Raw genomic sequence first — 16,773 nt, forward strand, 5'->3', positions numbered from 1 at the left:
TGATAAGGAACATGCACTTCGTTTTCTTGCGCCTCATCTGATGGTTATAATTCCCTCCACTTATTATTATTCACAAATTTATTAAAGAAAGCAGGTGTTGAGAAAAGAATAAAAAAGGGAAGGAACCAGGGGGGTTAAAAACCCAGAAAAACTGTCAGTTCACATTGACAATATAATAACCACCGATGCCCTCCAAATAGGTATCCAAACTGCGCTGGCCCTTTTTTTTTTCAGGCTTAAAAAGGGTGTTCCAATGTAGCAAGGGCATTAAGGTCTTCAGACCATTGTGTAATAGATGGTGGGTATTTCTCTTTCCAGGCTCCAAGTATAAGTCTCTTAGCAACCACTACAGCTTGGGGGGAAAAAACACTTGCTAACTCCTTCCAAATCTAGGGTTCTGTGGGCTTCTGCTGCGCCCAGTAAATTTAACTCTTCTGGTGAAGACACCGCTGGTACAACAGACGCGTGCCCGGGCAGGCTTATTACTGGGCAGGAGGCGGCTGCGAAACTCAGTGAGAACCTTCGCTTGCCCACAACAAACATGGCAGCCGGAAGGTCTCGCGAGGCTTCCCTCCGGGCGAAGGAACGGAGAAGCGCTCGAGGCGCCCCCGCGTCGCTATGGCAACGGAAGATGCTCCGGCAACCGTCGCTGGGTCTCTGCGCTTTTCTGTTACCTGCGGGAGGGTGGACAGGTGAGCGCCTCTCATTCCCCGCTGCCCCCAGTTTAGTGCTCGCACCCATTTCCATCCAGTGCACGGCGTGAAGGTGTGTTCCTCTGCTTTGATTCCCAACCTGGAAGAGTCGAAAATTTTCCAGTGAAAAGTGAACTTCAGCTTCCCAGGGTTGTATCCATCCAGCGTGAGTCCTGCTTAGAGTAGACCTTAATATACTTAATGGCAGGCTCAGGCCCATAGATTTCAGTGGGTCTGCTCTGAGTAGACGTTAGTTGGATACAGGGTCAAGATAAGCTGTTTCATCCAAGAATACTTGCAATGGTTTGCATCACGACCCCCTCGACCGCCTTCTCTTAAAAGGGTGTGTGTGTTTTTTTAAAAAGAAATCGGTTTAATGTTTATTTATGTTATTTAACATCCCTTTTTGCACACACAAGCCCTGCAGCAGTAATTGACATATTGCTGCCTGAGGCAGAGCAGCAAATGATGTATTTATCACTCAAGTCCAAGTACTTAGTACTCAAGGCCAGGCAAGTTATTTTGGCACCTAAGACAGAAAATCTCATAAGTGCGGTGGGGGACTGACACAACACTATAATGAGTACAAATTAGGGCTGCAATACTGTTACTTGGAAGTAACTTACTGAGATGGCCATTGGATCGCATTGTTGACTTTCAAAAGGAAGTGATCTGAGAATGTTGGAGACTTATTGTAGCAATCAGCTGCAGGGTTATATTGTGCTATATTACTGCATTTTTGTGCTGTATATTTTATTTTATTAGTTCTCTATCCCTGCCTTTTCTCCAATGGTACATCCCTCCTCTTTAGCTTCAGAACAACACTGCAAGTTAGGTGACATTCAAAAAAAGTTGAGTGGCCCAAGGTCACTCTGTGAGTTTCAAAGCTGAGTGGGGATTTGAACTGGGATCTTCCTGGTCCTATTCTGACACTCTAGCCATCACATAACACTTTGTTCTATACTACTCTGCATATCCTAGCCTACCTTGCAAGGGTGTTGTTGTTGGAATGGTAAAATTGGGAAGAAACCTAAGTATATCAGTTTGATGCCCTTGGAGGAAAGGCAAGATAAATGATAGTTCATGTTCCTCTTTCTTTTCTTCTTTTATTTAGCTGTATAGACACCTCTATTCACCAGCAGATTCTTCCTTCTAATGGCTGTCTCACCTTCCTTTTTGCATTCCGAGGTGCCAGAAAGATCTGCCAAACTAGTGAACATCACAGTGCTGGATGGACACGACTTGGTAAATTTTCCTTTTGAGACAATATTTATTTATCTTGAGTTCGGTATTTTATTTTGTATAGTACCACCACATTTTTTCACTATATACAGTGTGTGTGTGTGTGTGTGTGTGTGTGTGTATACCATTTGATTGTAAAACAAAAGAAAACATCAAGACAGTTTAAATAAAGAATTAAATAATAAAATTATCTGTAAAAAAATAACAGTTACAAACAACAATTTAAAACATTAAAAAAAAAAATCACTGATAAGGTCCAAATCAGATTAAAGCACATATCAGCATTCTACATGTCTAGATTGGCTTGCCTAAACAAAAATGTTTTTAGCAAGTGCCAAAAAGAGTGAAGATGTCAATTGGCAGGGAGTTCCAAAGTGTAGGTGCTCTCTTCCACACTCTGTCATTATTAGGTGCTGCAGATAAATGAAAAACAAAACAAGTCATGCTCAAAAGTTTAACGCTAAAGGCAAGACTCCTCAGATTAGGGTGGCAAAGAAAGACACATGCTTATATTTCTCTCTGAGGTTCGATCTAGAACAGGGGTGGTGGTCCCCCAGACCCTTTGGGGTGGGGTCCATAGCCTCCTTCCCTGGACTTCTCCAACCCTCCTTGAGTGTTTTTGCCTGGCTGGAATATCTCCTTAAAGTGAGGTATTACTCCTGCTTGCTTGAATGGATGGATGGAGAGAGGCATACAGGCATGTGAAGAAGGAGTGTGTGATCTTGTCCAGGTGGTGTGATACTTGAATCTGTTCCATACAAAAAAAGACTGAGTGATACCATCTCCCTGTTTGATAGAAAGGTGTCAAAGGAGATGGGCCAGTTACCTTTGTGCGTACCGAATACAATGGCATCGTCCTTGGTGACTCTGCAAAAGTGGAAAGTTCAGCAGAAGGAAGTGCAAAATATAATTTCACTACCACCTTTGACTGCCAGCCTGAAGGGCCACACAGCCTGGATGACATTGCACACAAACCTTTGCTATGTGAGTAAGAGTGTTCCTCCCTTCCTTGTTTCCCCATTTTAAACAGATGCTTCTGAACTGACAGTCACTTAGTCATTTAGAAATTGGGAAAGAAGAGATTGGTTTTGTTCTTTGATTATTTCAATCGAAACATTGTATCCTGTGCATATTTCATCCACTAGAACAGGCCTGCAATAACTACCCTCAAAGCACTTTTGTTCCTTAATCTTAATAATCTGGTTGGCCACTGTGAGAACAGAGTGCTGGACTAGATGGGCCACTGGCCTGATCAGCAAGCTCTTTTTATGTTCTTAGAATTTTTATAGCAACCAGAGCTCTTTTGCAGCCAGAACTTGCAGGAGCTCAGTTCTGCCACCTCTCAGGTGGGTGCCATTGCCATTATAAGAGAACGAAGGAGGCACTCATGGTGAGTTCTGATACCTCTTTTTCTAGAAAAATAGCACTGATAGCAATGAGAGAAGTAGGGCTTGCCAAATACTATCCAGTGAGTTTGTGAGCGAGATGAATTTTGAACTTTGTTTTGTAGCTCCCATGTCACACTATTTCTGTATTTTTCAAGTTTCATTAAACCAACCTTGGTTATAGCTCATGGTTTATAGAGAGAGAGCTAAACCGTGAGCCCAGGTGCAGACAATTTGGTAATTCAAACTGTGACTTACTGCAGTGAAGCACCAATACATTTAGTGAAGAGCAGAGTGGCTGGGATCTTCTCTCCAGGATCCCACATGTTTGCACCAAGTCATGGCCTGGCTTAGCAATGCTTGAAAACATGGGCCACGAATTACGAAGCTGGCTTGTTTCAGTTAACTATAGTTGAGATTAAACACATATTGTAAAACAGACAGCACCTCCGTCAGTGATCTATCCCTTCAACATGGTCAGGGTATCGTAATGCAACTCATGCCTGCTCATTTTCTTGATATTGGTCTAAATGATTTCTCCAAAATGTGATGCTTTTGAAATTATGGACAGGATCCCCATTTGGACAGCTAAGTGGGAGATGCAGGGCTGAGCTACTTAGATATGTGATTTTTCAATGGCCAAATTACAGGATGGGTTTTGATTTTTGTCCCTGGCTTGGGGAATCCCTGGAACCTGGAAAGGCATGCCAGAGAGAGTTAAACTAGAGTTATTCAAATGATCAGGGGCAGTAGTTTTCTGAGTGTCCCTAGGATTTCTGAGAACCTAATGATTCTTGAGAAGTTATTCAGTGAGATGATGGTAGGGGGTAGCATAAGGTTACCAGATTTTTTTCAATGAATCTGGGGACACTTTTCAACTTCAATGGATTTTGTATGGGGACTGATTTGTAAATCCGGGGACTGTCCCTGGGAAACGGGATCGTCTGGCAACCTTAGGGTAGCAGCCATTTTTAAAAGAGCAAGCATCCCACTTCAATACTTCTGGGTGCTTCTGCATCACAGATGTTTAAGGAATGTTATCAAATCTTATGTTTGGTATTCCCAGTCACTGTGACAGAAGTCTTACCAAAGGAGAAGAAGCAGAAGGAAGAGAAGACCGTGACGCTTGGTCAAGCTGTGATGGACCTTCTACCTTTACTGGAAGGTTGGTGATAGAATTCATCCTTGGTTTGCTTTATCCCTTTCCTTGGAATGCACACTATGGAAGTTATACAGTGGTCTAGTTAACACTAAGCCATGGCTTGCTTAGTTTAAACTTAGCTTGTTTGATTGTGCAAACTGAGTCCTGTAGCTTGACCAAGAGCAGCTGGTGTGGTAGGTGGGTTGGTGGGTCTGGACAGTGTGGGGTGGGGTGGTGGTTGAGGTCTGACTGTGTGTTCAGGCTGGTGGAGCCAAGCTGGTGCTGTTACTGGTGCACATGCACAACCCTCCCATTGCCCAAACACTGGCATACCCTATACAGGTAGCGGCTGTTGGCAGGAGGGCAGCTCCACATCTTTGCCCTACCACACTGACTGCTCCAGAGCTTAACTATGCTTGATTTGTTCCCAACAACCCATGATCACAAGCCATGGTTTGTTGGCAGTTTACAAACCATGGCTTGTTCTAGCGTTGGCTTGTTATTACCTATGAACCCATCTTGGTTTGTTAACTTTGGCTCATTTGCCTGCTCCATCCCAGATTCTTGCCAACCTACAGAGCAGCGTGGCAAGAGCAGCTGTGTTTTCCTGGTGCTTTCCCAAAAAACTTCCTTTTAACACTGCTTGGCCACACCATCTTTTGTGATTCTCCTCCAAAAATTCTTTCTCTGCAGGACTCTGTGAATTTAGTGCAACACTTCCACTATACCCTGTACTAGGCTCTCCCCTGGAGACCCTCCGGCCAGATGCCAAGGTATTTAATAAAATAATAATAGAGGCATTTCTTCAAAGAAACTGTATGCAGCAACATAACTTCAATATATCTGGCTTCAAAATATTTGTGGTTAGCACTTCAATCCTAACACACATAATTTTATTTAAATTGTTCCTATCCTGCCTTTTTGCCTGGCTATATGTTTCCAGCTTAAACTAAATATCTAATAAACATAAGGTTTTCTTTTTAAACGTAAGACAGTTGACTGGAAAATATACTCTGTTCCAACTGTTTCTCTCCAAGGGTTGTTTAGTGAGACGTGGAAATCCACCCACCCACAACCCCCTATTTCGTTTTTGTGCCTGAAATAAACACCACCTCATGGTTTATTTGCTTATTAGTGTGTGTGCAGTGCTCATCATTCAAAGCATTTTTATACAGCTTCAAAGCAAAAATGTTTTTAAAATTATTCCCAGATTGTCTTACAAAAGTGTCAGTTACAAGTAAGGATGGGGAGAAATTTGGTTCAGTTCACACTTAAAGGAGGATCTACCTAATTTGCACTTGCTGAAACAATATGCAAACTGAAACACAGCCATCCTTCAGATTCACACTTTTCTGAATTCTGCAGTGCATTGCCCAACTAAGTAATGTGTACAATAATGATATACTACAGTAAAGTGTACATATAAATGCATATATTGCTAAAAATAACATACAAGAATGCATTATATTATGGGAAACAGTTTTGCAAAAATGTGTATATTTGGGGAAATTGCATAGAAAAATGTATTACAAAAATTTTCCACTAAAATGCTGATGAGGACCTGTATTTGTTTTAAATTCCAATGTGTGAAGAACTGAAGATGTGGAGAACTGAAGACTGGGAAAATGAGAACTGAGAGATTTCACCCATCCTTATTGATAAGATAGTCCCTGCCCCCAAGCTCACAGTCTAAAAGACACAACACAGAGGGAAAAGGAACTTAGAGACAGGAGGGGGAAAGCAAACGAATGTGTTGTTTCTTAGCTGAATTATTGCCCAGAATTCTCTTAGGCAACTGGATTGTCTGCAGCTCCTGCCTTGGAAGCATGGGCTGGTTCATCCATGAACCCTCATCATGGGTGGGCTACAGGAACCCCCACAATGACTGTCTTTGGCACCAGCCACCTCTCAAGCTTCCTTCTCCTGAATCGGGGGATAGACCCACCAATCTGTCTCCACATTCATTTTCCTCAGTTGCTGGCTAGGTGGAGTGGAAGTGGGTAGGAAGGAAATATCCAAATGACTGGATTTAACAGAGAGACCTGGCCCAACTGGATCACACTAATCTAAAAATGAAGCAACATGACTGTTTTCTGCTCAGCTGTTTTCTAAGGATTTTATTGACACCACTGACTTAAAACTGATACAGCCATCATTCCATCTTCCTGATGAACTCTGAAAATCCCTGGGATCCCTTGAGGAACACCATGGCAATTTGAACTTGCATAAAAGCAATATACAAGTTTATAGTGCCAGCATACCCCAAACCTGATCTTGTTTTTGTAGTGTGTCATCAACGTAACAGTATCTGTGCAGGAGAGTCTGCTGTCCCCATGGCAGCTGTCCGAGGGCAATCTCCTTAGAGTGACCGTGGAAGGTGTTTATTCAGTCCCTGAAACGTTCCTGCCCACTGGGCCCCCACAGAACTATATGATTGGCTTGCAAGTGCCTGCTGTTGGCGAGGTGAGTCCTGCTGGAATCCTGAACTCTTGTCTTTACTGTGCTCTTGCTCATGCTTCTCTTGCTGTCGTCACAGGGTGCTGTGATTGGTGTGACTAGTTAGTAATAGCCAATAAGACTGTCAGCGGCAGCTGGAGCTTCCAGGAGGCTGGAGAAGAGGATTCAACATCACTCCCCCACCCCCCAGTTCCCTTTTGCTGCTGTTAGTCTCCTCTCAGGAGAGCCAGCTGTCAGTCTTCTAGTCTGGTGAGAAGACCAATCCCCTCTGAACTGTATTTAAGCCTGGCTTCTGAGCCTTCTTAGAATAAGACCCGCACCATCACTAGAATTTTATTGCCTGTTAAGTTTCTCTTTTTTTGCTTTGTACATGAGTCTATATTAATTATTTTGTAATAATTGAATTTATTCTCTGTCTACTAAATAATTGAATTTTTTTTGCTTCCTTTGTATTTATATAATGTTTTTATAAACCTTTCTTTCTGCAATCTCCATCCTGCAATGTTGTGTATTTGATAATAAATGGATGTCCATTGTAAACTGCTTTGGGCACAGCTTACTGTGAAAAGGTGGCATATAAATGAAGTAAATCAATTAACTGAGGTAAAAACCAGAGGCTTCTCGCTCCAGTTGTAAGATACTAGATTTCTAATTAGTTAGTTACATAACTGATTCTATAATTAATTATAATAGTTTTGGGCATAGTGGATGGCAAGATGAACAATGTAGATTTGGGTGGACACAGGGCAGGAGCAGAGAATAGGATGGAAATCACTGTCTCCTTACATCCATCTGCATGGTACACTTAATGCAGAGTGCAGTACTCTTAACACATAGTACTGTACACTCCCTACCCTTCAGCGTTTGTTCCCTAAGATGGCTGCCTCACCCTGCCTAATGGTAGGGCCAGCCCTGTGAATTCAGATCCACACACCACATGATAGATGTGGAGGTGGCAAACCATCCCCTGCCTCTGCCCCTGGAATTGTTGTGTGGCCTTCAGCAAGTCACTGGCTCATTCCTTGAACAAGCCTCATGTTTAATGGTGGTCCCCTGTTTGGATTTGGAGGGCAAGTGCAAGTCATAGTTTGTCAGTATGGATGTGAAGCAGGAACTCAGAGGGGAAATTGGAGGATCAAGGATGAAGGATCAGGGAGGAGGAAGAAGGTTTGCTCATGTGATGCCAAATTGGGGTTTTGTGTTAGAAACACGCTGAGCCACTGTTTTTCCAACTCCCTTGTAAAATTTGGAAAACAGTGGCCTGTCTCACACGAGCCATTTGGGGGATGCCACAGTGGAAACTTAAAAGGCACTTTGCAAATTAAAAGACCTATATAAATCATTCTTAGTCCTCTCTTTTGTAACTATATTGGGGTGTTTATTAGGGTGTGTCTGTACCCCATTTGTATCCACGCCACTCTATACTATACTGCATATGTGTGTGTGTTACTTTTCTGATTACGTGAATCCTTTATCCTTTATGATCCTTCCAGAAAGAATGCCCCTTCCTGTTCAAGAATGGAGTACTGAAGTTTGGTGGTGAGAAAGAACCACTACCCCGGCCCAAAAAGTGGCCGGTCACCAACATCTTAGCACCAGGGGGGCAGAATATCCCAGACTCCTTTATCGTTGGTGGTGCTTATGAGGAGGAGGATGGAGAGCTGAACACACTGGAGGTGACTTTGAAAGAAAGAGCTGGGACAGAATATAAGCAGAGTAGCTATTTAGAATCATAAAAATGTGATAATTGCTGGGATAAGTCCGGCCAGTGCCTAGTTTTTCCTGAAACCTTGTCTTTTGGTACTGGAGAGCCAACAGAGAGTATAATAGCCAGAAATGAATGCGGTGACTTACACTTCTAAGTCTAATGTGCAAAACAAGCGTAGGAAGTGTCAGAAGGATGGTGTCCGGAGGGAAGCATCTTCCAAGATATGTTTGCTTCCACTCATCAACTTCCACACTAGAATGTACTTTGCCCATTCTGTCCCATCCCCCCAAATTTGTTTCTAGTGCCACCATTGAAAATAAGCACTAATTTATATAGTGACTGAAATGAGGGTTTCCTGCTGCAGAATTTATCGTTTTCTTTACATGATGATTTCTAGAGCTTCTAAATGGTTCTTTTCTTCCTTTCTTTTTAGGATAGAGATCTCAGGATCCAGGCAGAAACTATTAAAAAACGAATTATGTGGGACTTGGAAAGGCGCTGCTACTTAGATCCTCTTGCTGTGATCTGGTGAGAAAACATAGGCCTTTCTCCATGGGCTCATAACTTACATAGAATGGCTCAAAGGAACTAGATGAGGCCTACTGCAATATAGTGGCTAATAGCAAAGAACTGGCAATCTTGTGGGAGAGAATTTCAGACACTATTGGGTGACTGAGATCTGACTGCCCTTGACCTGCTGTACAAAAGTTATTATGACAGTTACCGAAATAAAGCTCTATACCAATGCTAAGTAAGTGTTAAGGGAAGGGCCAGAGCTCAGTGGCAGAGCATCTTCTTTGCATGCAGAAGGTCCCTGGTTCAATACCCGAGCATCTCCAAGTAGGACTGGGAGAGACTCCCTGCCTGAAACCTGCTGCCAGTCAGCATAGACAAAACAGAACTGGAAGGACCAATGGTTTTACTCAGTAAAAGGCAGCTTCCTACATACCTGTGTGCATCTATGGCTTGGTTTGCAGTGGTGTCTGTGGCACATCAGATTATTAGTAATAGTATCGTAACATTTATATATTGCCTTTGCTTCAAGGAATTCAAGGTATTAAGCATGGCCCCCTCACCCCATTTTATCTTCATAACAACCTTGTGGGGTAGGTTAGGCAGAGAGAGAAAGTGACCAGCCCAAGGTCACCCACTGAACTTCTGGGGAGGGCTAGGGGAATATAAACCTGGGTTTTCCCCATTCCTAGTCCTAAATAGGCAACCGTACTGACTGCCAGTGACTGCAGGGGTGCAAACAACCCATGCATTCTGCAAAGCAAATAGGAATAACCATAATAGTGAGCAAGTGACATGTTGCTTGAATTTCTGGTACTGAACAGAAAGCAGCTATTGCTCTGTGTCTGCTTCTCTGTGATGCAAACTCTCTACACCTGGCATTAGCAGTGAGAGTGGCAACAAAATTTAGAGCCAAACCAGAAGTGTCAGTCAGGACTCCATTACTTGGCTGTGACTGCTGGCTGACACACATTTTCTGAGCAAAGATGTATGGTATAGCCACATTTTCAGGTGTATTCATACCATTGGTGGCCATTTTGTTCATTGATACAAAAGACTAATTGGTGTTTCATCTTCATTATATTCCATATTTTCCTCCCAATAGCCTTGTGAGGTAGATTAGGCTGACAAATGGTGACTTCAGGGGCAAGTGGGAATTTGAACCCCAGTCTCCCAAATCCTGGTCCAGCGCTCTAACCATTACATCACACTGGTCTAGAATAATTATTGTTTTTTGCCTGTCTTTCTCTATGCCACAGTTTTCGAAAGCGGATTGCAGATTGTCGGTACTGGCCCGTGGAGATGACCAGAGTGCCTGTGGTCACTTCCACCAAAACAAAAGGTGGAAAAGGAGACAAGGTAAAGCATCTGTTATGCTTAAGCATGAAAGGTGAGAACAAGTGGATGCTTAAATGTTGCCTTGATTCATTTGCTAGAGGTATTATGGCTGGGGAAAATCTGCAGCTTAATGAAGAAGTTCTTCCAGAGGAGAGTCAGTCATGAACCAAGTGTGGACTTTGGTTGGCATTAATGGAGGCAGAATGTGTGCGTATTAGAGACCTGAATCACGTATACATATTATTATTATTTTATATTTTGCATTACCCAGAGAAACATAAAAAGGTTTCAAAGCAAAAGAAGAGCATTCGTATAATTAAAAGTGTTTAATCATACTGGTAGAGCCCTCATGGATGCTACGAGTCATTGCCCTATCTCTTTTGTTGTTACTTGCCTGAATGTGTTCTTGAGACAAAAATGAGCTCTGCTTATTGATCAGTTGGTTTTTCTTTATTACCCATGCAAGAGGCTGATTGCCTTTTTGTTCCTTGTCTCAGGGAGGATCAGCTGGAAGTTCCTTTCTTTGCCAGGACTTCAAGCCATAGTGCTGCCTAAAACCTTTTCTTGAAAGCAAAGCCTTGTCCCGCTTGCTTGGGCTTTCACCCAGCATACATTTGAGAACACTTATACCCATCTGCCCCATGATTATCTCCGAGATCATTTTGATCACTTGCCTCCTGTTATGAACTCCCTTCCTTGCAGACTTTCCGAAGTCCAAACCTGAGCACCTTTCACAAGCCCTGTGAAGCTTGCATATTTCAGGATGACTTTCAGTGCTCAGAGCTGAGTCAGCAAATGATGGGAAAAGTTCTGGGAATTTGCTGAAATGTTCCTCTGTTTTGTTGCTGTGATTCTGTTCCCTCTTTGCTTTGCCTGCTTGTTGTGAGCTTTCAGGACTATAGATTGAGGTGGTCTATAAATCTCTGTTTTTCAATTTCCAGGGAGGAGGAGGTGGCGGAGAAGAAGAGCAGATTTCCTTTCATGGTGTGGCTTACATCAACGCAGTGCCTTTGCTCTATCCTGGGGTGAAGCGGATCCGGGGGGCATTCCGGGTCTACCCTTATCTTGACAATGAGGTGCTTGAAAAGGTAAGAACCTGCACTAAGTGGCCTGCCTTTCACTTGATGCTCTTGCCATGGGTCTCAGCAAGTGAGGTGAGTCTCCCATGCCTGAACAGGAGAAAAGAGGAAAGGCTTGAGCCTATCCCAGAATATATCTTGATGGAGCTAGGAAGACCACGCTGAAGACAGATGTAATATTTCATATATTTAAGGCACTAAGATTACGGAGTTGCAAACATAGCCCCCCCCCCCAACCTATGTTAGAATATCTGGTTTAAAAGGGGAAGACAAGAGCCAGCTGGTTGCCTGGGAGCAGTTACTACATGCCATAGGCGAACAGGTGAAGTGGCTGTTTATAAGCCTGTCATATTGAAAGAGGAATTGCAGTGAGTTCTTCAACCATGGTGTGAGACCAGCTTCTGCCAAAACATTGTCAGTCTTCAGTCCTGTTAGTCTTCCTTCCGTTTTTTGAAAGCTCCTTGTCTATGTTCACATGTTAAGCCTTCCCATTATTTTTAAAAGGGAACGTTTTCAGACAGTAGCCAAACTCTCTCAGGGACTGCAGTGGAGAGGAGAGGTATCTTGCCGGTGTTGTGTGCCTTAGCTGATCAGGTAGATTGGGGGGGGGGGAGCCTGAACGAAATGCAGACAGTAGACCCCTTTCCTTCTCTCTTGTTTCAGACGAAGTGTCTCTTCAGTCTTTTCCGTGACATCGGCCACCAGACAGCCCTGAATAAATTAGGGCTGCTCACCCCACATACCAAAGGTATCCTTGGGAAGACCACAAAGGAAGACAGGCCCGCTAAAGAGGTCGTAATGAGAAAGGTGAATGTGGAGAAAAAGTCCTGGTGAAATTCCTGATGCGTTTGAAAACAAAAAATTACTTGGCAAGGAGGGCAAACAGCGATGAGGGGGTTGTGCTTTGCATAACAAGAGCTGGGAATCTTTGGTCCTCCAGATGAAGCGGATCTTTGCATCTGCTTCAGCAAGGATGTTCAGTGGCTAGGTATGATGGCAGCTGTTGTTCAGCAACATCTGAAGAACCAAAGTTCCCACCTGGAAGCCTCCTATATAACCACTGTAAATGCCACATCCCAAAATGACTGTGGAATCATGGATAATGAATGGGGAGAACACCCCATGTCTGTTCCTGAGGGCCAAGTCAAAGCAGCACCAGGCCTATAACAGCTGCGGTGTTTTCATTGGGCTATGGTGGCCCATAGCAGAATGCCTTGTGGTGAGCTGCTCAGCCAGTGGCAGTGGGCAGCAGCTGCAACGCTGAAGTTGAGACAGCTGGCTGGCTCTATCCACTATTTAGTTTTCTTACAATGCCTCAAGGAAATGCTTTGAGGTCCTTAGCATGGAAAGTGGGACTGCAGATAGGCTCTAGGTCACATGGCTACCATAGTTCTGGCCTTGGGGAACAGAAAGGCAGAATCTGATTGGAAAGAAGCTTCCCACGTAGCAGCTGTGCTAAATCTGATCATTGTTATTTTTTACAAGGCATCTAATATTGTGAGAAGGGACACATCTGATACCACAATTGAAGCGGCAATATCTATATGCCAGAACATTGAAGGACAGGTAAATATATTCCTTAAGTGGATGACCGGGAAATTGTGGACTCGAATGTGTTTTAAAAGCTGGGACTCAGGTCTGTGTCATGTGAAACCCGTGGATTAATAAGGGAGTGCCTCTTTACTACGGGTGTGTCTGTGACATGTAGTGGGTTTGCTGACATGTGATATCATGCTGTAGTTTGGCATTGCATGAACAAACCCTGTGCTCACACTTCTTCCCCTTTTCTCCTGTGTGCTCTGTTTTACTTTGTTTTTCATAGAAGCCGTAACTTGCCATGACACCTGAACAATGGTTTGGGCAGGCCATTCAAATGAAGATTATAAACCACAAATTGATCTTTGTACTAGGTTTGGGCAAATCATGGTTTGCTGGTTAAGATGTAACTTAGAAATCATGATCTCTATGAAGTAACTCATTAAAGTGAAGCATGTGAGGGGTGAGGCAGGGGAATGCACAAGTACAGGCCTCATTCATGCAACACTATCACCATGGTTTGGTGTTAACATGTTAACATGACGTGGGATTGAAGACTTAGGAGTGGAGTATATTTCTGTATATTTGGTTAGTAAGATAGTATATTACAGTGGTACCTCTGGTTACGTACTTAATTCGTTCTGGGAACTGTTCTTAACCTGAAACCGTTCTTAACCTGAGGTACCAATTTAGCTAATGGGGCCTCCCGCTGCTGCTGCCACGCCGCCACCGCACGATTTCTGTTCTCATCCTGAGGTAAAGTTCTTAACCCAAGCTACTACTTCCGGGTTAGCGGAGTCTGTAACCCGAAGTGTTTGTAACCCAAGGTGTTTGTAACCCAAGGTACCACTGTAGTTGTCTTTTAATGCCATATTGGGTTATATGCTGGTTGCAGTGTTAGAAACCAAGATAAGAAAGCTAGGAGCTAAAGGCACCTTAATCCTAGGTTATGGGCGCAACAAAAGAATGTCTAGGTGTGCATTTTTTATAACAATACAAAACTGAAAATGAGTGAACTGCAGTGAAAATATTATGTTCATTTTTCACATGGCCTAGTCCATCCCTTCCCACACCCCTAATATTCTTAAGAGGGTCTCTCCTCCACTCTTCAGAGAGTAGCTGGAAGTGGGAAGGCAGGAAAAAGGTCCTCCTTTCCTTCCACTCTGCAGTTTTAGTTTGAAATCTTAGGCACAGTACCGCACCCAGAGCTCAGAAACTGCTTGCACTAATGAAATTCCATATCACAAAATGCGCCTAGAACAATGGGAGTTTCGAACACTGGCTGGTTGTATCATGCTCGCTCCCATCATACAAAGCCTGAATTTGGAGAACTTGATTGATTGTTAGTCAGAAAGCTAATGATGTGCCACTCAAAAGCCTTTGTTGGTGGAGTTTATACAATAGTGTAGACAACGAGGGAGCTAATATTTCATAAGAAAAGAAACAAGCAAGATCCTGATATGGAAATATGTGTTCCCTCATCTGCCAGAAAGGATTTTCTGAAAATATTTCTTTCTGCCTCCCTTGTTTCTTAAAGTCTCTCCCCTGCTTGTTTAAACATTATTCTTTAGTTATATTTATCAGTCTACCAATCTGTCAACCAATCAGTTTTCTCATTTCTTCCTCATTTGAAACAGGTGAAAGAATGAGGATCCAACAGTCTGAAATGGTGCACTGTCATAGCTTTCTTTATTATAAAATAGTAATTTCCTTTTTTATATATAAAATAATGAAATGAAATATAGATGAAAGTTATCAGATGAAAAGTGGAACATCTATCTTGACTTCTAGTCCTAATTGCTTCCCTGTGTGTGAATATTAAATAAAACCATTTATATGGGGGCATATAAATTGAGCAAAATGTTGAAGATGCAGCATAGATGAGGCAGATTTAGCAGATTTGATTGCCCCTAAAAAGAATTATTGAAAAGATGCAATTAAATATAATGGGATATATGCTATTCTGAGAGCAATTCTATTAAAATTTCATTATACTGTTTGGTAATATTAAGGATTGTGCTGGAGTGTCTGTTAGTAGGGATATATGCTTTTAGGGGCAAACATTATTGCTGCTTTTAAATTGGAACCCAAGACGATTCCAATTAATCAGAGCAATCAATGAGGTGGTGCAAAGGGAGAATCTTTGGCAGAGACCAACACTTCCTAAGCCCCATCCACTTATGACAATTAGAGTTCAAGGTGTGTTTCGAGGTGGATGTTCCTTTTTAAATTTTCGCTATTTAGTCGGTTTTTAGTTATTATCATTATTTAGATTATTTTATTTATATTTAGGTCTCCCAAATGTCTTACAATACTGTTAAAAACATGAGTAAATAGATTAGCAAAAAACAGCAGTCGTGAGAAACGTGGGCAGCACACTAATAATAATAATAATCCATTGACACTAATGGGAGGGGTATTGATGACCAGCTCCTGGCTGCTGTACTTTTTTGGACTTTCTGTGGGCGAGAAGGGAATGAAGGGATCTTGTGGATCAAAGCATTTTCACAGGCAAAACTTTGGATGTATTCCAAAATGGACATTAATTGATGTGATTGAACCACTAGAGAAGCACACTTACCCTATCGTGTACAGTTTACTCTTAGCGGGTGAACGCCATAGAAAACTGATTTGGCCATTTTACAGTAGAAGCTGCCTGTACACTGTGCTGGTTAGCGAGTGCCTGCAGTGTCACATTCCCACTCCTTCATGCCTGCTATCCCTGGAGCTGTTATACCATTTTTCCTTGTGACAAATCAGCAGTTTTCATTCAATGCTTGAAACTTTATTTTTTGTAAAGCCTATGGTGGCCAGAATTCTTGTTGCTATTACGAATTCCCATCATAAATTCCTCTTTTGCACTGGCTGGTATATGGTGTGAGAGAGATGCAAACTGTTCAATCTTCATCTATGAAAATGCTCTTAAGATCTTAAAACTGAGAAAGTGTCAACCTGCTTTGTCTTTTCAGCAATATATAGAAAGCGGGACGTATATTGTGATAGAGTTTGCGTTGGACAAACCTTTGGTGCCCAAGCGTTTGCCAGAGGAGCTCGCCAACCGGTGCGCATGGACAGTGATCTGAGGAGGGATGGATGTCAAGGAACACTTTCTATAAAATTTATCATGTATCCTAAAGTGCTCTGTAAATTCTCCTTCAGTGGAGGAGGTTCTCCTGAGACGGGTTATTCCTTCCATTTGCTCCATGGGCAAGGCCAGGCCAGTTATTACAGATTTTTAATCTTCCATGATGTCCTGTTCTGACCATGAGCCAGAGTGGAAAACCTCTGAAGGTGGCACAGTCAGTTGGTTGGTAGCAGGAAAGGTCATGCTAGAGTTGTAGGACCTTGGACAGCTCCAGCAAATTGCATGCTTTTACAAAGGTCCTATTCACACTATCATTAGGGCTGGGGGAGAAATTAGATTCTGTTTGCATTTAAAGGCAAAATGACCCTAATGCACAGTTTTCGGCCTGGGTTTTAGTCTGGGATCTGGCTTGAGGAACTCCTGGCTCATAGGCTTAAGTGTTGGGATCTGGTTCTAGGGTCAACATTTGTGTATAGAATTGCAGACTTGGAACCCACTGAATTTTGTCTTGCACATACAGGGTAAAGGAGATGATTCCTCCACGCCCTCAACTCCCTCGAAGGACTGCAGGAGCTAAGAAGGTATAGAGCAGAATAA

General features: G+C 42.7%; 1 protein-coding gene across 6 annotated transcripts in view; it reads left to right on the plus strand.

Moving 5' to 3' along the window:
* The first annotated feature begins 580 nt into the window (after positions 1-580).
* Positions 581-16,773, plus strand: part of CFAP70 (cilia and flagella associated protein 70) — a 32,580-nt gene continuing 16,387 nt past the window's right edge. Inside the window, exons 1-14 of one of the 6 annotated variants that reach the window (XM_053364822.1) lie at positions 581-692; positions 1,807-1,937; positions 2,736-2,918; positions 4,386-4,484; positions 5,154-5,233; positions 6,747-6,923; positions 8,411-8,593; positions 9,059-9,153; positions 10,398-10,497; positions 11,418-11,564; positions 12,219-12,362; positions 13,041-13,121; positions 16,061-16,152; positions 16,697-16,757. In XM_053364822.1, the coding sequence (XP_053220797.1) occupies positions 619-692; positions 1,807-1,937; positions 2,736-2,918; positions 4,386-4,484; positions 5,154-5,233; positions 6,747-6,923; positions 8,411-8,593; positions 9,059-9,153; positions 10,398-10,497; positions 11,418-11,564; positions 12,219-12,362; positions 13,041-13,121; positions 16,061-16,152; positions 16,697-16,757 (1,647 nt within the window). In that variant the 5' untranslated portion in view covers positions 581-618. Of the gene's footprint in view, positions 859-878; positions 1,036-1,806; positions 1,938-2,731; positions 2,919-4,385; positions 4,485-5,153; positions 5,234-6,746; positions 6,924-8,410; positions 8,594-9,058; positions 9,154-10,397; positions 10,498-11,417; positions 11,565-12,218; positions 12,363-13,040; positions 13,122-16,060; positions 16,153-16,696; positions 16,758-16,773 lie in introns of those variants that run through there. The other 5 variants (XM_053364826.1, XM_053364824.1, XM_053364827.1 and 2 more) reach the window with 5 other exon arrangements.

This window comes from Podarcis raffonei, chromosome 14, assembly GCF_027172205.1.
Source record: "Podarcis raffonei isolate rPodRaf1 chromosome 14, rPodRaf1.pri, whole genome shotgun sequence".
Taxonomy (NCBI): domain Eukaryota; kingdom Metazoa; phylum Chordata; class Lepidosauria; order Squamata; family Lacertidae; genus Podarcis; species Podarcis raffonei.